Genomic DNA, 22,065 nt, shown 5'->3' with positions numbered 1-22,065 from the left:
TGACCAGGAGTTAAACGTGGTATTGTTTTTTCACAGTTCAGTTCCTATGTAACAAGAGTAAATAGGGAATAAGGGGTGACGATGAAACAAAAAGCTTAGGTTCAACCCAGAATCTGGTAAATTTTGTCATAAAGTTCCAAGTTTTTCATTGCTAGTCAAGAGCTACATCAAGAGACGAAAAAAAAGTGTTTTTCATTTGTTAATTTAGAGCTGTCTGCTAGGATGGCCAGCCAACTATTAATTGGCAGGACTGGAGTCTGTCTCCAGCCATTTATTCCTCTGAATGCCAAGTACTGTTCTCAGTGCCCGGTATACACAGCAGTTACAAGACTGAGCTCACCCACCCTTCAGTAGGGAAAGGGAAATAAGTGAGCAGCTCCAATGTCGTAACCCAGGGTGATGGGGACGGAAGCAAAGCAGCCTTTAATTTGCTCCATCATTCACTGGGCACCGGTAACAAACCGGCTCTTTGCGGACCGTGGGTAGTGGATTTTACATTGTCAGATGAGCCGTCCGCGAGCTCCCAGGCGCGGATTTGGAAGAACGCGGCGCCCCCCGTGGCCGGGTGGGAGCCAGTCTCCCGCGCGGGGCTGCGGGGCTGCGGAGGTGTCGCGAGAGCGGGGACGGCCCCTTGGCTACGCCGTGGGCCGGGGCGGACCTGAGCGACCCGCTTGGGCAGGCGGTTTGGGCGGGCTTGCTGGGGCCGGCAGAGGGCGCGGGGCTCCGGGGCTCGGGCGCGTCCCGCGGCTCCGGGCCGGCGCGCGGATGGCGTTTCTAAGGTGACGCTGCGCACAGCGGCCTTCTCCGGGGGCGGAGGAAACACCTATGATCCCGTCGACGACCTTCATCTCCGGGCGCCAGGTGAGCGGCCGCCGTTGCTCGCCGTTTCCGCCGGTGCGTCCGGTGCGAGAGGACAGCAAACGTCGGAGCGCGACGTGCATGTTGGCCGAACTTGGGTGGTTTTTAAGGCACGATTTCTGCTTACAATGTAAAACAATACACAGGTCGTCGAGGAACAACGGAGCGTCGCGTCCGTTTCCTTACCGTAAAAACGTGACCTTCAGCCCAGGCGCCAGGACGAGCGGCGGGGACCAGCGGCCCATTTCCTACCGATAACTGGACCTCGGTGGAGGGGCTTGTCTCTACGCCACCCTCGCTTCCTTATTCACTCCACGTAACCTGCCAGCGCAGGAGCACTCTTGTAACTCCGTTTTGCCGAAAAGCCTTGAAAGTGAACTAACTGGCCCACGGTTTGCATTTATCCATACACGATGCGATGAACTTTTTTGTACAGTTGGCCTGTTGCCTGTTTTCCAGTGCTAGAATATGTGCCCCTTCCTGGCGCGCTCTTTGCTGTCTCCCCAGCCACTTGGTTCTCAGTAAATATTTGTTGAATGAATGAGTGAATTAATGAATGGCTTCCCAAAGACTGGAATTCAAGTCTTGTGATTTGGAATCCCTTGACTCCAAATTCCATTTTCTGTGTTTAGTTACTAGTGAGTAACTGTAATTCATGCGTTAGCATCTTTTGCTTACAAATGTTATTTTTGAGAAAGCAGGAATGAGCTACATGGGTCTCTGGTGCACTTGATCAAGTGCTGCCTTTAAGATAGAATTCTTTAAAACTAACACGTTTAGGTCTTTATTTCGTTGATGGGGGAACAGTACCGTATTTTGAAATGTGACTTAAAAATCTTAATAATGTTAGTGTTTGCTGAATGCCGACTATGTGCCAAGTACTGAAGTGTTTGACCGTCAATCTTGTGTAATCCGCACAACTCTAAGAAGTCACAGTGCTGGTGTTACCATTTTACAGGCGAGGAAACTAAGGCTTAGAGAAGTTGAGTAACTTGCACAAGGCTGTAGAGCACTAAGTGTCTAATTCTGAATTCACACTTACATCAGACCAACGTCTCTGCACTAGACTTTAAAATGATGTATACTTGAAAGGAATTATTGTAGATAATTTGGGTAGGTATGAAAATGGCATCATGGTTATATAAAAATGTTCATTTTTAGCGGTGCACCCAACATATGTAAGCTTGAAATGTATGTTTAATCAATAACAACAGCAAAAAAATTGAAACAGATGAGGCCAAATCTTGCTAATAGCAGGACCTGGGTACTGAGTGGATGGGAGAGTATGAGGTCAGATAATTAAGTTCGCGAACTTGTTGCAAGGGTGTTGCCAACCTTTTTTGATATCAGAGGGATTATTTGTTATGAATTTGTGCCAACTGGACAGTTAAGGTTACTATTTGGAAGTGCTGAAAAGGCTGAGTGAAGAAGTTAGATGAAAACGATCTGAACTCTTCACCAATTCCTGGCTCTTGCATCACGACAATGCACCAGCTCACACGGCACTGTCTGTGAGGGAGTTTTTAGCCAGTCAACAAATAACTGTATTGAAACACCCTCCCTACTCACCTGATCTGGCCCCCAATGACTTCTTTCTTTACCTGAAGATAAAGGAAATATTGAAAGAAAGACATTTTGATGACATTCAGGACACCAAGGGTAATACGACAACAGCTCTGATGGCCATTCCAGAAAAAGAGTTCCAAAATTGCTTTGAAGGGTGGACTAGGTGCTGGTGTCAGTGCATAGCTTCCCAAGGGGAGGACTTTAAAGGTGACTGTAGTGATTTCAGCAATGAGGTGTATAGCACTTTTTCTAGGATGAGTTCGAGAACTTAATTGTCCGAATGTATGTTGTGCTGTTCTCTTGTCTGTGTGTTTGAAATTTTCCCTTTACAGAATTTGTTTTTAAATAAATATGTTGAGTTTGGACCAGTCCCAATATTGCATTGTTCTTGGTAGACTGAGTATATGTAGATATGCTAGATGTTATGAGAATTATTTACATTTAAACAGTAATTATTTCCATGTTTCCCTTTACTTGATTACTCCAGAATTGCTGGGGCAAAGTGAGGGGTAATATTGTTGATTGACACAAGGGAGGGTTGACAGCAAAGAAAAAAAATGCAGAATGGGTTTATTTGTGATTAGCTAGTGGAGGTTTTATAGACGGTCCCACGTTTTAAGAGTGGTGTGTGTACTGTGACAGAAAATGACAGAGGCAGAGTGCACAGCAGATGTGAACTTGTTTCAAATACACATAATTTTGATTCCACGTTAGAAACAGTGAATATACATTAATTTAACTACCTTGAGTTGGCAGCAAAGAAGATAAAATTATTTGGACAATATGCTTTGGCTGACTTATATTACTGATGAGCATTATTTTGATGAGAAATCACTTTCTATGATTAGAACATCGGGTCAGAAGTTGAGATTTCCACTATCGAGAAGCAACGGAAAGAGCTGCAGCTGCTCATTGGCGAGTTAAAAGACCGCGATAAAGAGCTCAATGATATGGTCGCGGTACACCAGAGACAGCTCCTTTCATGGGAAGAGGACCGGCAGAAAGTGTTGACTTTGGAAGAGCGCTGCAGCAAATTGGAAGGTGAGAAAAGCGTCCCGCAGTGTCTGTTATGCGCGTCTGTAGGCTAACACATTAAAAGGGCTCTCGGTGACAGAGAAGGAGTATCTCAACACAGTGCCTGTGGTCCTGGAGTGCAGTTTCATTGAAGATAGGAGGGCTTTGTGAACACGTAGGTGAATTCAAGTCCGGCAAGCAACGTACTGCAGGGTAGAGAGTGCGGGGTGGAGCTCCGTTAACATGGAGTGTCTAGAGGGAGTCTTTAGGAAATGAGTCTCATCTGGTTTTGTTCTGACCACACCCCACCCACACATATATGCACATAAACACACTGTTTTCTATGGTTGCACATTAGATGTAATATAACACATAAAACCTTCTATATAAATATATTCAAGAACAAAGATTATGTATAGCTACCAGTATCTGGTTTTAAAATAAGCAAGAAACTTGAATAGGCATTTCTTGGAAAACTGCATGGCCAAGAAATATATAAGGTTCTCGTTCTCAGTAGTAATTAGGGAAGTGAAAATTAAAACTGTAATGAGATAACAGTGTACACTTAACCGAGTGGCAGAAACGATCGGGTATTGGGGAAGGTGTGGAACCAAGGGAAGGCTCCTTACGGCTGGTGAGAGCGGTGGTTGGTACAACTGCTTTGGAAAATCATTTCACAGTATCTAGTAAAGCTGAAAACATACATAGCTGATGGCCAGCATTTCTGCTTCAGTTACACGTGAATGACCTAAGGAGCTTGTTAACATGCAGATTCTAATACAGTAGGTCTGGGGCCAAAGAGTCTGCATTTCTGACAAGTTCCTAGATGGTGTCACTGTTGCTGGTCCAAACCTCATTTGAGTAGCAAGGCTCTAGAGAAACTCTTGCAAAAATGCACCAAGATGCGTGCACAAGAACATACAGAGCAACATTGTTCACTGGAGCTGCAAAGTGGGAACAACCCAAGTGGTCATCAATAGCAGAATGGATAAATGAATTTTGGCGTAGTCCTATAGTGGGATGTTATGTAGCAATGACAGTGCAGACACAGGTTACATACCACAACATGGGTAAATCTCAGGAGCAGAATCTCAAGTGGAAGAAGCAAACAGAAGAATTCATAGAGTATGATTCCATTTATACATGGTTCAGATGAAACTGTATTTTCAGGGATGTGGCATTTTACAGGTGGCAAAACTATAATAAAAAGCAAGCAAATGAATAAGGTGGTTAGGAAAGTGGAAATTGGAGAGATTGTGTTCAGAACGTGACATTGGGGGGCTCTGTTCCTCGAATAGGGTACAGTATCATACGTTTATAATAAAACTTTGAAAAGAACTATCTTTTTAAAACTTCTTTAGCACACTTAGTTTTTAACCATGTGTTGGAAAATAATGCATTTTAAGCTTCAGATCTGACCACAAATAAGTTGATGAAATTCCCCTCAGGTGAACTGCACAAAAGAACTGAAATAATCAGGTCACTCACGAAGAAGGTAAAAACCCTTGAGTCTAATCAAACTGAATGCCAAACAGCTCTTCAGAAGACTCAACTACAGCTTCAGGAAATGGCTCAAAAGGCAACCCATTCCTCTCTCCTCTCTGAAGACCTTGAGGTTGGTTTTATTTTGTGATGAGCTTCACTAACCCAGATTCTGTTTGTGTTTCAGGTATTGAAAAATTAGAACTTAAATGTTTCCATTAAAAATGCATGCGTGTGTGTGAAACTATATCCATCCTCCATCATCATCGTTTTGTATTCATTGTACTGCTTTATTTAGTTGCACAGTGCTAGTCTGCCTTGGAGGTCACGCTTCATTAGAACCCTTTCCTAACTGGTAGGCTATTTGGTTTAGCAGCATTTATCATTTATGATTTTCTCAAAGTCTGAGATTAGTATCATCGAGTTTTGGTAACTTCAAATGAGGCTTTCTGAAGACTTGTGTCTTACATGATAAATGTTACTGGCATACTAGGAATAAAATCTGTAAGACTGATTTTTCAGGATTCAGTTCTAACTTGTCAGTCATCAGATAGTTTTTGAGCTCATGCTCTATGAGAGGCACAGAGAGAAAGCCATTAGTTTTGTTTGTTTTCTCTTGTTATAGCCTTCATATTCTTGTTTCATAATGATACTCAGTATAGATCTTGGTAATACAGTGAGTCTTAATAATTCATAATAAGAGTGTAGATTTTATATTATGCCTTTTTTCTGTTTTCAGATTACTCTTCTAGATAGTTTCTAGCTATAAAATAAGTAAAAACGATTCCAGAATCTATTAATATGTTGAATTAAAAACTGGAAGTGTATTAGTCAGCTTGGGCTGCCATAAAAAAATACCATAGACTGGGTGGCTTAAGCAGCAGTGATTCCTATCCTCGCAGTTCTGGAGGCTGGCATTGCAAGAGCAGGGTGCCAGCGTGGTTGGTTTCTGGTGAGGGCCCTCTTCTTGGCTTATAGACGGCCACCTTCTTGCTGGGTCCTCGAGTGATGCGGAGAGAGTGAGCAAGTTCTCTGCTGTCTTTTTCTGTAAGGGTACTAATCCGGCTATGAGGACCCCACCCTCATGACCTCACCTAAACCCCATTGTCTCTCAAAGGCCCATCTCCAAAAACCGTCACATTGGGGTTAGGGCTTATGCCTTTGGGGAGATGCAATTCAGTCTCTAACAGGAGTCTTTGTTAATTAGTAAACTTCATGTTTTAGAGCAGTTTTAGAGTGGAACATACAGAGATTCCTCCTGTGTTCCCTGTCCCAACACCGTCCCCAACACACACACACACAACCTCCCGCACTGTGGCCATCCTGCACCACAGTAGTGCCTGTGTTACAGTCAGTCTATACTGACACTTCATGCTCACCAAAGTCCATAGTCTACCTTAGGGTTCACTCTTGGTGCTGTGCATTCTGTGGGTTTTGACATGTATGATGACATGTAGCCACCATTGTACTATCATACAGAGTACTTTCACCCCCTAAAAATCCTCTGTGCTCCATCCCTTCCACAAGCCCTGGCAACTGCTGATTTCTTTACTGTCTCCGTAGTTTTGCCTTTTCCAGAAAGATAGTTAGAATTATATGGTATATAGCCTTTTCAGGTTGGTTCTTTCACTTAATAATATGCATTCCATGAAAATATCTTTTTTCCTCCCTTCTTCCACCTCCCCCTTCCCCACTCTGGTTCAAGCCGTTGTCTCTCAGTCTAGTTGTGTAGGACACAGCTCCCTGGCGCATGCTGGTATTGTGAGCCTTGCGCTCCTCCCGGCTGACGCAGTCGGTCGGCTGCTCCCAGCAGCTCACGGCAGCTCTCGCCGGCTGCCGGACTCTCATTCTGGCCACTGACAGCCGGCGGCAGCACTCAGCAGTTTGCGATGGCTGCCGGCCACTCATGGCAGCACACGGTAGCCCACGGCAGCACACAGCAGCTCATGCTGGCTGCCAGCCACTCACGCTGGCCACCAGTAGCTCATGGCAGCACTCAGCAGCCCACAGCAGCCCACGCCAACCTCCCGCTGCTCTCGGCAGCCCAGCTCCAGGGAGAGCTGTTGTTTACAATCTTAGTTGTAGAGGGTACAGCTCACTGGCCCATCTGGGAATCGAACCGGCAACCTCGACAGTAGGAGCATGGGGTTCCAACCACCTGAGCCATCGGGCCGGCCTCCAGTTTACATTTATCCATTCGTTTTCTTGTTTCTTGCCAACCTAGAATTCTACATAAAAGATATTGGGAAGTAGACATGTTTATAAACATAACCAATTTAATTCACTAGGGTAAACACAAGTATTGAGAGGAGGCTAGAGGTATGGAGAAATAAATATTTGTATTGCTTTCTGATGACTGCTTACTTAGCCTACTTTGTTATTAAAAAAAGTTTAAGAGAAAACAGAAGAGAGAGCACAGATTGTGGCTGGTGATAGTAATGCATGCTTTTAAATGACTCATAAATTAGTATTTTTGTGTTTTTCCCTTGTAGGCTAGAAACGACAATCTCAGCAACACGTTAGTGGAACTTTCCGCTCAAGTAGGACAGTTACAAGCTCGAGAACAGGCTCTCACTACAATGATAAAGCTAAAGGTAATTTAACGTGATACCTCCGTTTGCCAGGGTGCTTTGCACCTTATATAGTCGCATGCATTATCTTACTTAAGTCCCATCGCAGCTCAGACAGCTCGGGCTACCAGTTTTCTCAGTTTTTTAAGTTCTCATTTTAGAAACAAGGGAAACAAGTTTAAAATGATGCCCCCAAGGTACTGGGAGAGGAGGCAGAACTCCACTTTTGGTCTCTGTCTCCAAAGCTCCTAGCGTGCCTGGGTTAACTGGTTTCCTCCCGAGGAATCCTTTGCGGGACCTCATAAGGTCACTGGCAATCAGATTTCTTGTGAATGTTTTGGTTTTTTTAAGGGAGAGAAAAATTGTTAGCGATCAAGCAGTAATATATGTACAATACGTAGTTACTGACATGCCATAAGCAGTGAGTGATGAACAGTCTCTTCGGCCATAACACGTATGTTTGACAATTGGTGACTAGGGGAATGATGGTAGAATGGGACACTCATGCTCATTCACGGCATTTTTCTCAGCACATTCATATTTTGAAGTGACCAGGGGCATACTTTCTTAAAATTCAAGAGAAAACATTAAAAGCTACAGAATTGTCTTTAATCAAGTAGGGACCAGCTTAGTGGCTTCAGCAAGCACACGGTCTCCATCATAGCAAACTGCCAGGCGAAGCTGTGAGAACTAATGAGATGCTGAAAGGACCGGCTGACTGATGCATCTGCACTGCCATTTGCTGACCGGTATTCGTGTGCTTAACAGGACTGCTGGGGGTTTGCTTCTTGGCTGCTCACAAAGTTCCATCGGCTTCCGAATGGCCTGCCCAACCCTTTTTTTCCCCATAAGTCCTCCTAGTGTGAGATGCGCAGACAGTGAGGTTTTTCAGGAATACACATGTGATGCTATAGCAAAAAGCCTTGTCCTGAAGCAGGGGGATAACCCGCTAATAATAGTTACTCCACATGAGCGGGGGAGGGAGAGAATGTTTATGTACTATTTTTGTACTTTTAGATATTGTTTGAATTGCTTTTCAACAAGCAGGTGCCTTTTTTTTTGGCCATTAAAACAGCTATCTCAACAATGAGAGGTTCTGGTTTGGGTAGGTTTTGGATAAAGCCTTGAAGTCTGTCATTTTAACCAGCTGAAAAGAAGGGGAGGCAAAGTGGGGTCCATGGAATTTATCTGAAATGCAAAGCATAAGCTCCCTCAAGAGCCACCAGGCCTCCCGTTGCTCTTACATTCTTAGAAAGTTGAATTGTCTGGTTCTAAGCTTTCCGAGACAGTCTGCTATGGTGGGTCGTGTGTGGTTTCTGGGGCCAGAGGCTAGGTTCACATGGGAGCTCCATCGCTAACTAGTTGTGTGACTAGTTGGGCAACTTACTGTTGACTCATCTGTCACCTGGGGATAGCAACAGTACCTGCCTCAGAGAGTTACTGCGCAGATTCAACAAGTTAACACATGCAAAGTACTTAGAATGAAACCTGGTACACAGTGACATCTCAGTAAGTGTAATCTTCTCGTATTTATTATTTGGAGTTTACAAATCGGATGTAACAGTTTTCAAACTCGGTTTTTAGGACAAAGATATCATTGAGGCCGTCAATCACATTGCAGACTGTTCGGGTAAATTTAAATTGTTAGAGCATGCCTTGCGCGATGCTAAGATGGTGGAGACTTGTATTGTGAAAGAAAAGCAAGATTATAAGCTGAAATTGAAGACACTGAAGATTGAAATCAATAAACTGAAAGGTAAGGAGGAAACATAAATTGGAGCATTTTATCCTGGGAATATATTTTTTCATTTGGGTTCAGTTAATCTCACGATTTAAGAGTCAGTCTATTGCTGGCTTTAGGTCCTACCCTGAATTGTTCACTCCAAGCGTATAGAATTATGCTGCAATTTTTGTGTTACAAGATAAATAACATAGTTGGGGGGGGGAAACTGCATAATGCATTATATTTTTTAAAAATCTTGCCTTGGGTGGCCGCTTAGTTCAGTTGGTTAGAGCACAGTGCTCTTAACAACAAGGTTGCTGGTTCGAGCCCCACATGGGCCACTGTGAGCTGCACCCTCCACAACTAGATTGAAACAACTACTTGACTTGGAGCTGATGGGTCCTGGAAAAACACACTTAAAATAAATAAAAGTTAAATAAGAAATCCTGCCTTTGGTGTGCCAGTTAGGTATTGCTAGTAATACATGCTTTGTAAAAATCAGCGGCAATCTCTCAGTGGCATGCAACCATGAGTCTTTATCAAACTCACGAATCTGGAAGCTAGTGGGAATCGAACTGCTCATCTGGGCAGTTCATGTGACTCGTCTCCTCACCGGTAGGCTAGCCTGGGTATTTCTTCCTCCGAGGAAGGCAGAAGCTGAAGAGGACTAGAAACACATGAGGACCCGACACACCATCACTTCCCCCTCATTCTGTTGGCCAAAGCAAGTCACATGGCTCAGCCCAGAGTCCAGAAGTGGAGAAATCTCCTCTGCCCCTTTGTGGAAGGAATGCACGAAGGGACGAGGAATTGCCACAACAACACGATCTACCAGAGTGGCTATTGGTGCATGTTTTGTTTTTTTAAGTTCCTTTGCATTCTCCTTTTCTATTTTCATAGTAACTCCATGGTTCCTTTCTTTCTGAGTAGTATTACTTGAAGTTTTATAATGAAATGAAGGGTAGGTATACCAAATAGGTTAGTGGTACGTATTTGAATATGGATGGAGTAAGTGATGGAGTAAAGGTTTACATTTGTCTACGAAGGGTTTGGAGATAGCCCGCTTTCCTCTGGCAGTTCCCCACGGTGAGGCAGAGTAAACTGCTGCACTGAGGAGCTATCATTTTGGTCTTAAATCCACACCCACAGCATCACATTTTATAAATGGGCATTGCATCAGACCCGAAGACTAACTCCCACTGTGGACCGAGCTCCCTTAGAATGAGAGAGCCGTGGTCTGGCGGAAGTTACTCTGTACTCTCCCTCTGTCTGTCGTGGAGGGCCTTCTGACACAGCGAGTTGCTGTTGAAATTGTGCAAGTGTATTGTGGCTGATTTAACTTAAAAGGTTCAATCTTGTTCTTATGGTGCCCAACTTGTGGCAAATCGTAGGTTTTGTCTCCATTTGTAGTTTCAGCTATAACCGTAATCATACTGGAAGCCCCTTGACATCAGGCACGGACTCTTGTCCGCTCTTTTTGGGACTTACAGTTAATAGCATAACCTCTGGGATTCATTGTAGGCATTTGATAAATACTTATTGAAAGCTATGCAATACTAATGAAAACCAGGGTGATGGGTAGTGGACTAGAGAGTGAGGGAAATTGACTCATTTTTGGGAGTGGACTGAAATGTTTTCAGAGAGAACGTCTGACCTGAAACTTGGATTTGGAAGAACTAGCCATGTGAAGATCTGGGCCAAGGGTCTGCCAGGCAGAAGGAAAGCAAGTGTAAAGCCTTGGGGTGGGTGTTGAGGTTGGGACGTGTTCAGGGAACAGGGTGAAAGAAGAGGGAGCGTGACCGGCAGAGCCTGGCCATGTAGGCTCATGGTAACGAGTTTGGGTTTCATCCTAAGTGGAGTGGAGGGGCTTCTGCAAAGAGGTGACACAAGCAGATTTTCGTTTTCAGGAGATTGCCCCAATTGCCCCGTGGACAGTACACAAGGTTTCAGCGGGGAGCCCAGTCGGCCAGAGAGCAAAGCCTTGGCCAGGGTCACTGCTAGGGATACAGTGACGTGTTGGATGTGGGCCATATTTGGACTGTAGATTCGACGGGACTTCATATTAATAGGAAGGGGTTGCTGAGGGCAAAGAGGTATTCAGAGCATATATTCTAGGAACCAGTATTTATTTGAGGATTTCTTTTTTCTTCTATTTATGAAGAGGATCTAAATGAAAAGACAACAGAAAATAATGAACAACGAGAAGAGATCATTCGCCTCAAGCAAGAGAAAAGTTGCCTGCATGATGAATTGGTTTTTACTGGTAAAAATGGATAATTAATTTAAGTTGATTAAAGAGTTATATATATTTGTGACTTAAACTTTCTGTCATAGAAAGTTCCTATGACAGGCTAAAAGAATTCTCTCTCTCTCTCTCTCTCTCTCTCTCTCTCTCTCTCTCTCCATATATATATATATATATATATATATATATATATATATATACACACACACACACACACACATATATATACATATATATGTGTGTATATATGTACACACACACACACACACACACACACACACAGAGACCCTTGAGGGATGGGGAGAGAAGAGGCAGGGCATTTTAAAGCCGTTATCATGCCTCCCTATTAATTGTTTCCTTTTCTGTAAAACGAGGAGCTACCCTCCTAGATTGAGTGCGTGACTATACTTCTAAAAATTCATTAAGAGAGAATCTTACGAATTGAAGAAGGATGTTTATACTTTTGCAAGTACTATATAAAAATTAGCAACGCAGCATTTTTTGTTTATTTTTTCCAAATAAATTACCTGTAATTATTACAGTAGGAAAAGTACTGATGTGTTTTGTTACATCAGAATGACCCTAAAATAATAATGTTGGGGATGAATTTGTCATGATTTAAAAGCAAGTTTATTTATCAGTAAGGTTTAAGTTAGGTCCCCTTCTGATAAACATAAAAATTCCATACCTACCCTACTCGCCGCCAGGGCCATATTCTCCCACACTTTCTCCCCTGCTGCCTACCCCAGTGTCCTAGAATTTCCACTAGTGGAAGCCTCTTCTTTCTTTACTCTCAATTGAGAATCACTGGCATGTAGATCTTATCTCTACCCCTGCCAGCCAAGAGGATTTTATTGGGCTTTCATTTTTGGTAGTTTATATTGGGAAAATCTTAGATTTGGTAGTAAAGCTCCAAATAGAAATTAAATGAACATTTTTGGGATCTATTCACACCTACCCTCACTGCCTTTTCTTATAGGAAGAGAATACATTTCTGTAAGTTAAAGGGCAAAATGCAGTATTCTATTGACATTTTTTCAAATGAAATGAAATTCTTAATTTGAATCTCATGTATGTAAAGATTGGGGAAATGAGGATTTTTACCACTGGAGGCCACTATTTACATTACTTTTAGGATTTCTGTGTTGCAAAGTAATGTCTCATATTGCTAGAGAGATAGATAGGTAGGTACGCAGGCAGGCAGGCAGGCAGATAGATAGATAAAAAATATATATATGTATTAGTAGTTTCGTGGCTGAATTCAAACAATCTTTGCATCAGCATTTGTGTGCCAGACGCTCTTCTAGTTGCTAAAGGCCCAGGGAATTTAGTACTATGCAAATGCTAGGAATAAAATGCTGTGAGAAGTCAGAGGAAGGAAAAAACATTTAAAGGATCTTCTAACAGTCTCTTTTCTTTTTGATTCACCGATTTTTACTCATATATCCTATTATGTATTGATAGGTAAAATACATGGGATTTGTTAGATAATACTGTAATAAATCCATTTTCTGAAGTCACTTTTACCATTTCCTAAGCTGATTTCTTAAACATCTTTTACTCCTTCCCTGTCTCAAAGCAAGTTTTGTGTGCTTAAATGATGATGATAGAGTGAGAAGCCTGAAAATGATATTAAAAGGCTTAACATGATAATATGCTGTCAGCTGCTATGGCTAAAAACGAGCACATTTTATTTGAATTTGGAGATGTCTTAAAAATGTCCTTCTAAGTTTAGAACTTGATTTCCTCTTGTTGAAGATGAGGCTCTTCACACAGGCTTAGGGACACGTCTCATTGGTCCATATTGCTTATAAGAAGTTTGTAAGTGAAGCAATGACACTAGTTTACAGGTCTGTGGCCCTGACACCCCTGTAAACGTGGCCCCCGCGAGGCTGTGTGACTTGCCTAAGGTCTCTCGGTCACTCAGAGACTTGTGCAGGGTCCAGACTCCCAGAGCCCTTTCCACCATGCTGTCTTCTCAGGCTACTTGCTCAGGCAGGTAGGTGTCAGTAGAGGTCCCTCCCTCTTTGTCTTTTGTGACACTCCACTTTGCTCTCTCAGCTAAACCTAGCCACGTAGAAAAGTCTCTGCTCTAGGGACGCGTTCATATTTACAGTGGAGTTTCCTCTTACGTGACAGTAGATCATTCTAAAGTGAGAGATTAAGGCAGAGCTCAAATATATTTGAAATTACTCTTGAATGCCAGATAAAGGGGTTGGCTTTTGTGTAGGGACCATGCTGTGTCCAAAACAATTGTATCTAAACCCTGGGAATGCAGCCAGCATGTCACGATGCCGTTAGCATGAGAAGTGCGAGGAACCGAGACCAGCTGGCAGTCCCAGAAGCACCATCGGCCTCCCTTCCACGGCTAAAGTAGCCGCACTTCCTTTTCTATGTTTTTCTTTGTGCACAAAATTGAATTCACGCCAACTAAATGCAACTCCATGTAAATAATACAAATCCACAACATATACACTGTATACGCTTTTGTTATGGTATGGACTCATCTAATGCAAAAACAATAATAAATTCAGAATTGAATACAAAAGACATCATAGTTTAAGCCTGGCCCCGCCACTTTCACCGTGTGTTTGTTCACATTCTCAATTTTGTGCTCAAGGATTACCTTTAAAGTAAAATGACGCTACAGACCCACGTAGGAAGGGCTGAGCCTGAAGCGTGCTTCGTGTGTGTGTGTGTGTGTGTGTGTGTGTGTGTGTGTGTGGTTTTGCACAGACCCCTCTCTTCACCTGGTACCCTGCGGCCCCCAGCAGACACTGCACTCGCTGTCTAGGTGGAGCTGCAGTCCACAGCAAAGCATATGTCTTTGTTCGTAAGTGCTTTTCGACATGTTTTAAATGGAGAGTGAAGATAATAAATATCTTTATTCTTTCTCATCAATGACAGAAATGACATGTAAAAAAGGTATTTTCTGGAAAAAAAACATCGATTTAAGTTGTAAATTTTGATTTAGATTGCATCAGATTTACTTAAAAGCGACTTATGTAATTAGAAGGTCATTTTACACATTTAGTTTGACCTTCTTCTAACGATACTGAGGTGGGTTTTTTTTTTACAATGAAAAAATTTTATGTTTAGAATTAGCCAGCTGGACTCAGTTTAGAGGATCCCAATTTTGTTGGCAACATCCAAAGCGTCGTAGTCAGGAGCCAGTCGAACATATGCCTTCTCTCCATCAGGCCTGATCAGGGGCTGACCTTGGCCACGTCAATGTCATAGAGCTTCTTCACAGCCGGTTTGATCTGGTGCTTGTTGGCCTTGACGTCCACAGTGAGCACAGTATGTTGTCTTCTGTCTTCTTCATGGCTGACTTGTGCACAGGGGAACTGGATGGTGGCACAGTGGTCAAGCTTGTTTCTCCAGGGGGCGCTCTTCCGAGGGTATCTGGGCTGCCTTTGGAAAGTGGGTGACCCGCGGATCTTTTTATTGTGGCTGTGGACGCCTTTCAGCACTGCTTTCTTTGCTTTTAGAGCCTTTGCTTTGGCTTCGGCTTCAGGAGGAGCAGGGGCTTCCTTCTTCGCTTCCGGCGCCATTAAAGACACTGAGTTTTTAAGTGAAGCGTTTCCTTTATTTCTCACTTCTGTGTGAATGAAATGACTTCCCCTTAAACATCATATTAATATTTTTTTCTGGTACAAGTCATTATAGCACTTTAGATTCTTTCCTTTCTGTGGTTTCTCATTTACCAAGTTCTGAAACTGTTTTTAAAATATTGATTTCTTATACCGCAACTCTAATTAAATAGTGAAGTGTCCATGTTTCAATAAAACATTTATGGTCTTTGTAAAAGAATGAAGATTTAAAAAGAATACGTCTCTGTTCTGACTTTCACACTAAGAAATTGAGTGTATTACTTACTATTTTTATTAAAGAGAATTCTGAATCTTAATTACCTATCAGGGGAAAAAAAGAGTTTTCAAGAAATAGGAAGTCTTTAAAGGAGTGCTGGGCTATTATTGAAATGGAAATACAGTTTATTTACCTCAAAGGTACAAGTATCTTCGGTCTTTGATCAGTGAGAATACATAGGATTGTGAGGTTATTATATTAGATTAATTTGCATACTTCTAAAAATAGTGATGTTGTGCCCCTTATAATGTTAATTTGTTTTCCTATTGATGAAGGTAATATGTTGTTTGGATTTTTACAATGAAAAGGCATTCATAAGTTACCTGTGTAATGTGAAAAAAATTAAAATTTAAAGTAATACGTATTAATTTTAGAGATTTGGAAATCAACATCCCCCCCCAAAAAAAAAGAGAGGAAAATAATTGTCATTAATCCCCGTATCCAAAGATAACCTCTTTTAATACTTTCATATCCTTGCTCTCTGACTTTTTGTATTCATAGGTATGCAAACACACACGTAGTGTTATCAGAATTGATACAATTTTGAATCAACTTTGATTCGTTTTGAATCTTTTTTTGACTTAGCATTAAATATATTACAAAAGTTTTCAAATTTGATGAAGGATCTAGTCAGGCTCACATATTAAAGCTCTTCCCAGCCATCCATTTTGTAATTTTTAAATTTAGGAATGAGGCAAAAAAGTGTTAGCTGAGCATTAAATTGATGAAAATGAAGTTTTGTGTTGATTTGGCTGATGGAAAATATTTTAATATTTGTTCTTTAATAGCAGAGAGAGAAAAAAGGAAAGATGAGTTACTTGATATTGCAAAATCAAAGCAAGAACGTATAAACGCAGAACTGCATAATCTGAGACAGGTATGTCCCCAGTTGTACTGTCAGTTGGGAAATGTTTATAAACAAACATCAAATTAGGAAAAGTGTGTTTCTGTTTATTTTGTTTATGGTGCTTTTGGAATCCTAACTACATTAAATGTGTATCACATTTACCTTAGCAGATAGGGTCTTGTTTATGGAGACTAGTTATACTAACAAATCTCAGTGCTGACATAGGAAAACATAAAAGCAAAAATTTATAACATATTTCTCTAGTCACTATCTGATCTGACTGTTTTAGCATTTAAAAGTGCCAAATTGTTGGCTCAATTTAGTTTTATTGTTACATTTTATATTGATTTACCAATATCTATGGCAGATTTATGTAAAACAACAGAGTGATCTGCAATTTCTGAATTTCAATGTGGAAAATTCTCAGGAATTAATACAGATATATGACTCAAAGATGGAGGAATCAAAGGCCCTGGAATCCAGGTAATCACAGGAAGATGCTATTAATAGGATCTTGTACTTTATTCCATCATTCAATCAATATTTGTTAAGTACTTGCTATGAGCCAGTACCTACTAGTATTTCCTATATGGTAGGGAACGAGTATATGTGAGCTAATAATGGTCATTACAATCCCAGGTTATAGCGAGACCTAGGCTTAGAATTTTAGGGATGATCCTAAGGTAGCCAGTTGATTAAAGAAATTCATTAAACATTATTTGTGTGTCTGTTGTGTAGGAGGCTTTGAGCTAAAGTGGAAACTACAGGAATGTGTCATTCATTCATTCATTCATTCATTCATCTCTCACAGTGTTATGGTCACTGGGCGAGGAATAGGGAAAATAAAGATACATAGGACAGGGTACTTGCCTAAAAGAAGTAAAGCCAAAGAATGGTGTGCATGCTACAGTAGGAGCTCAGCTAGCTGAGGATGAGCTCTGCTTTTGATTTTCCTGTTTTCCTTGTTAATGGAAGGAGACTTCGTCCCTCCGCTATAAGAAGCAGTGTGTGAATTAAATGGGTTTTTGTAAAATTAAAATAAAACTATATGAGGTGTGGTTTAATTTAACAGGCACAGAACTGTCCCACAGTTAAATTCAGTCTACTTTTCCAAGGAGTCGTGAAACGGAGCAGGCTTGGGGAAGTTCTCCACGACTGCACGCATGGACGCAGCTCCTTGCCTGCTTGTTTCAGTGGTTGCAGGAAGGGGGTGCAAGGGGCAGGGTTGGTCAGATTCTGTGACTGCAGACTGTGCACTTTTCTCCAGAGGCCTCCTGCCGGGGCCTGTTACACAGCGCTCTGTACCCCAGCCGTGGCCACTGCTAATGGGTACCAAGCCAACCCAGGGCGCCCTTGCAGACCAAGGCCCCAAACATACAGGCTCTTTTTCCTTTGTTGACAAAAGAAACATCCAAACCTGTAGAGACTTTTAAGAATTTATTTGAGCCAAACTGATGACGTATGCTGGGGAGCAAGATCTCAGATGCTCCCGAGAATGGCAGTTTTGCAACTTCTTTTATACGTTAGAATCACAGGAGAAGACGTAAGGCAGGTGCATGAAATCCATTGGTGGTAGATTAGGGAGGCGGAAGAAAGCAGAGCGGGGAAAACTCTAAGGTTGGATAAAAGGCAAAATGAAGAAACATTTCTTTTACATGGGCGGGCACAGGAGAGTGCATAATGAACATTTCCAGCGCATAAAGATGGTGTGGGGGGAGCAGGATTACAGGGAGGGCTCTCTGATCTCGTGCTCTCGTGCCAGCGAACGGTTGTGCCATCGAGGAGCAGGAAAAGAAATTGCTCTGACACATCAAAGGTACGTTATCCTCGAGGTGTCAGAACGCTCGCTGGACAGGGCTCACTTAAGGTAGACGTTGTCCTTCGCTGAGGAAGCTGAACCCGTGGGCCATGACTACCCACTGTGACCTGCCCAATTAGGAATTTGTGATCAGACCGTCCTGGGTGGTTACTTTTGGTCACTGATCTAGTCAGGCCTGCCGTGTGGCCCCACTGAGCTTGTCAGGTTTATGACATAGCCCCTTTCTTGTCCACACCTTTTTGTACTTCATTGCCATTGGGAGGTGCCTGGGCCAGATGGTGGAGGTGGCCCAGGCGCCTCCCAATGGCAATGAAGTACAAAATGGCTCATGCCATTCTAGAAGGAGGGGGTTGGGTTTTCTAAGGGATCAGAACTATACAGATCAGAATACCTGGGTCCATGTGCCATGAAAAATTTTAAAAGACAATTTATTAAAAGGTTTATCATGTTTATGTAGTACTCTTAATTTTTATTTTATGCACATGGGTCATTTTTACTTTAGATGGGCTTTCAATATTCAGCCATGTAAGTATCCAGATAAATGGGATGGGATGGTAAACCTACTTGGCACTTTCCACTGTATCTTTGTACCTTGAATCTCCATCACCTTTCAATCCTGACTTTACCTGTATTTGCTGTGAAACTGATAGAATTAGGAAGAGAAATATCAGATTAACAAGTATTTACAGAACACTTAATGTATGTTAAAGTCTGTCTTAGGTACCAGAAAGATGAAAACATGGCCTCCTCATATAAAAGTCTATTGAGAAGGCAGGATATATGCATGAAACAGTTAATGAACAGTATCGTTATAACAGGAAATTTGCTGTGTGGTTAATTAGATAATATATACAGTCAGATAATGACTTGCAATAGAGACACTAGGTACAGTGGGAGTTAAGGATGAGAAAGGGAAAGTGAGTGTGTAAGCCTGGTGGTCAGAAAGACTCCCTGAGATGGTCAGGCTGAAACTGGGCTCTGAAGAAAGAATATTCTTTCTTAAATTTCATTTCAAACAAATGTGTGCTATTAGGATTTAGCTCAGCTCATGAGGTTTGGGTGAGCTATTTAGAATGACAGTCTCAAGTGTGTCTTATAATTTCCCTTTTTCTGTAATGCTACCATAGCAGAGATATGTATTTATCAGACCTTGAGAATGACCACCCCAAAGTCGATGTTCAGAGGGAGAAAAATCTGAAGTCACTGGTGCAGGACCAAAAATTCGAGACAATGTTGGTTCAGCAAAATTGGGCTGACAAGAACTCTTGTGATGTGTGCAAAGAAAAGAAGCTACAGGTTAATACTTCATTAGGGGAGAAAAGTGTAATTGCTATCTCATCTCTGTGTACAAAAGACTTAATGGAGAAACAGAAGTCTTGGTCTCTGGGAGGAAAACTGCAGATTGAACCCGAAAACAAGAGTACATTGTACAGGATCCATGGAAAATCACCAAAAGGTGATGGGATTGGGATTCAGAGCGAAGAGAAACAGGTCTCGGAAACCACAACTTTGCCTGATGAAAAGCAGTGGCACGACGTCAGTGTTTACTTGGGCCTGACCAACTGTTCTGGTTCAAAACAACCAGAAAAGCTGGATGTTGAATGTCAAGATCACATGGGAAGATCTGGAGTCTCATGTTGGCATGAAAATGAAGGCTGTCTGGGGGAAAGTAACCTGTGTGAGTCGCAGTGCTGCCACCCGAGTAACTTCATCATTGAAGCCCCAGGCCAGATGTCTGACATCGAGTGGATGAGTATTTTCAAGCCTTCTAAACTGCAAAGAGTCGTTCGCCACAAGTCTGTGTGCACTTGTTCGGAAAGTGCCAGTGGAACAAAATACAACTCTATGAGGTTAGTGATGTCACACATTTGCAAAACACCAGGGAGCCCACAGACAAAGTGTTTAGAAATAGAAAGGGCTGCAGTAGCCACTTCGCTTTTGAGGACAGAAGTGGTTCTTGAGACAACACGTTTCCTCTTTCCATTGCAGTCGAATTTTTGATTGCAGACTGTCTTAGATCCCAAGGAGAGGTTTGTACCTAGGACAGCTTCGGGGGCAAAGGTTTTGCTTAAAAACAAAGCCAGTTGTCATGAATTGGGCAAATACGTTTTCTTTAAAAACAAACAGGTGGGTCACTTTACAGAGTAGAATGCTGCTCTGGGGCATTCCTCACCTGGGCTCGGTTTGAATTGATAAGCTGTCTCTGTGTGTGCAGGTTAAACACGTGACCTAGACCCCATGCGAATTTCTCCTTGCCATTAGCCAGGGCCACCCCGCACACCCACCTGTCCAACTGCTACTGCCTTTGTAGTCACTGTATATTCCCCAAACTTTCTTACCTTTCAAAATCATGCAGGAGAAAGAATACTTGTATTTGACAAGCTGGTAAAAGTTACTGTTTTTTTTTATTAGTTATGAGCACGCGCTGCATTGTTCAGGCTCATCTTATTGTTAGAATGGTTGAATTTCGTGGGTGAGTGGCTCTCTAATAATATCTGCTATTTTTAAATAAAACTGAGCTCTTCAATCTTACAGAAAGTATGAAGTTTCTGTATTGAGGCCCTTAGGGTCATCATCACTGACTTCCGTAGGGCTGGACGATTAAAATCTTTTTCTGGTATTTATGCTGTTTGGATTGTCCTTTGTCCCTTTAGAAGCCTGAGTCATTTAAAAATCATACAGGTAGTTACTTGTACAATTAGTTGCAGCCTATAAAAAAATTGGTTGTCACACTGAATGCCGTCTATTCATATTTGTTTTTTAAAGATCTTTGGATAATTGTAACTACCGGTAGGGCCTAATACTTCACTACTGAACCAGAGCACACATATATGAAGGGAAAAGCTTGTCTCAGTTGTAAGAGCATAGTGGGCGTATATTAAATTTAATGTATGAAGGAAATCCAAATTTAAATTCAGAGTTTTCTTTCAAGACTGTTTTTACATGCCTGGCTTGACATAATCGAAGTGACTTCCTGTTCTGCCAGGACAGGCACCTGCAGAAGTCTCGCCTGACAAATACATGATTAAGTAGGCAAGGTAATTCTGTTTACCTATTTTCCCCTTGGATTATAAGAACTTGTGTGCCTACTTTATTATCTGACTAACGTGTTCACACGTGTTCCCACCATTCCACTTGACAAATAGAGGGTTACCTGTGGCGGGAGACGCTATGGCAGCCTGCTGTCACTTAGCTATACGTCACGTGGCAGGAGGGCCCAGTGCTTCGACTCTGTTCCACAACAGCTTTCGCTACTAACTCTGCTTTGAGCCCCAGCTTTCAAAACATCCCCAGAAGCTTAGCTACACATGTTTGTTCCCTAATACGGAGAAACTATGGAATCAGTGAGCCACAACCATGCCATTCTACTTTCACAAAAGGACCTTTAAAAAACCATTAACAAAAACCAATCTCACAAACCAAAAACCTGAAATCTTCACAAATTCACAAATTATACTATGTTGATTTTTTTTCCTCCCTTTTGGATGATCCTGTCCCTCAAACCTTTTAATTTTTTTGGCGAGGGAGGGAAATTCTCTATTATATAGTAGCCTTTTAAGAATGTTATTTTAAACCTTATTGCAAAGGGTATGCATTAATTTACAATATTGCCCTCAAATGTTCTGTAATGTTCTACTCAAATCTGCGCTGCTTCATTCAAAAAGAAAAGACTTCTTTTGTGTCCTGTTGAGATACTTTTAAGTATAAGAGTATCAGTGATACATGGTTGGTATTGTTTTAAGATGTCTGTGTTTGTTTGGTTTTATTATTCACAGTGAGCTAATTGCCATCCAGCAGTCCCACTGTTTGGGGTCTTCAAAACCTGCCTTCAAGGAGGGTGAGAAGTTGGTAGAGACAGAGTCCTCTTCTGATAAAAAGAACTCATCGAAGATTTTGTTAGTCAACAAGGATGCGGCATTGCCCACTGAAAAGGTTTGTATTCACTTAGAAATACCCAGCGGGTTCCAGCAAGCGTTCTCCCCAACATACTTTTCATTCTTCCGGGACCCTTGCGTTAGCGTGCTTAATTTTGCCCAGTCTTTAGTTGTTGTTGTTGTTTTTAAGTTACAG

At 42.0% G+C, this 22,065-nt stretch overlaps 1 protein-coding gene across 2 annotated transcripts in view; it reads left to right on the top strand.

Moving 5' to 3' along the window:
- The first annotated feature begins 603 nt into the window (after positions 1–603).
- Positions 604–22,065, top strand: part of CCDC62 (coiled-coil domain containing 62) — a 30,381-nt gene continuing 8,919 nt past the window's right edge. For both annotated transcript variants that reach the window (XM_081037445.1, XM_081037446.1), the window contains exons 1-10: positions 604–861; positions 3,273–3,465; positions 4,887–5,053; positions 7,413–7,514; positions 9,075–9,246; positions 11,375–11,476; positions 16,117–16,205; positions 16,543–16,658; positions 19,122–19,844; positions 21,771–21,927. In XM_081037445.1, the coding sequence (XP_080893571.1) occupies positions 826–861; positions 3,273–3,465; positions 4,887–5,053; positions 7,413–7,514; positions 9,075–9,246; positions 11,375–11,476; positions 16,117–16,205; positions 16,543–16,658; positions 19,122–19,844; positions 21,771–21,927 (1,857 nt within the window). In that variant the 5' untranslated portion in view covers positions 604–825. The remainder of the gene's footprint in view (positions 862–3,272; positions 3,466–4,886; positions 5,054–7,412; positions 7,515–9,074; positions 9,247–11,374; positions 11,477–16,116; positions 16,206–16,542; positions 16,659–19,121; positions 19,845–21,770; positions 21,928–22,065) is intronic.

The sequence above is a fragment of the Rhinolophus hipposideros genome (genome assembly GCF_964194185.1).
Source record: "Rhinolophus hipposideros genome assembly, chromosome: 24".
In the NCBI taxonomy this organism is placed as follows: Eukaryota; Metazoa; Chordata; class Mammalia; order Chiroptera; family Rhinolophidae; genus Rhinolophus; species Rhinolophus hipposideros.
Note: the sequence above shows the minus strand (reverse complement) of the source record. Positions and strands in the feature narration are given on the sequence as shown.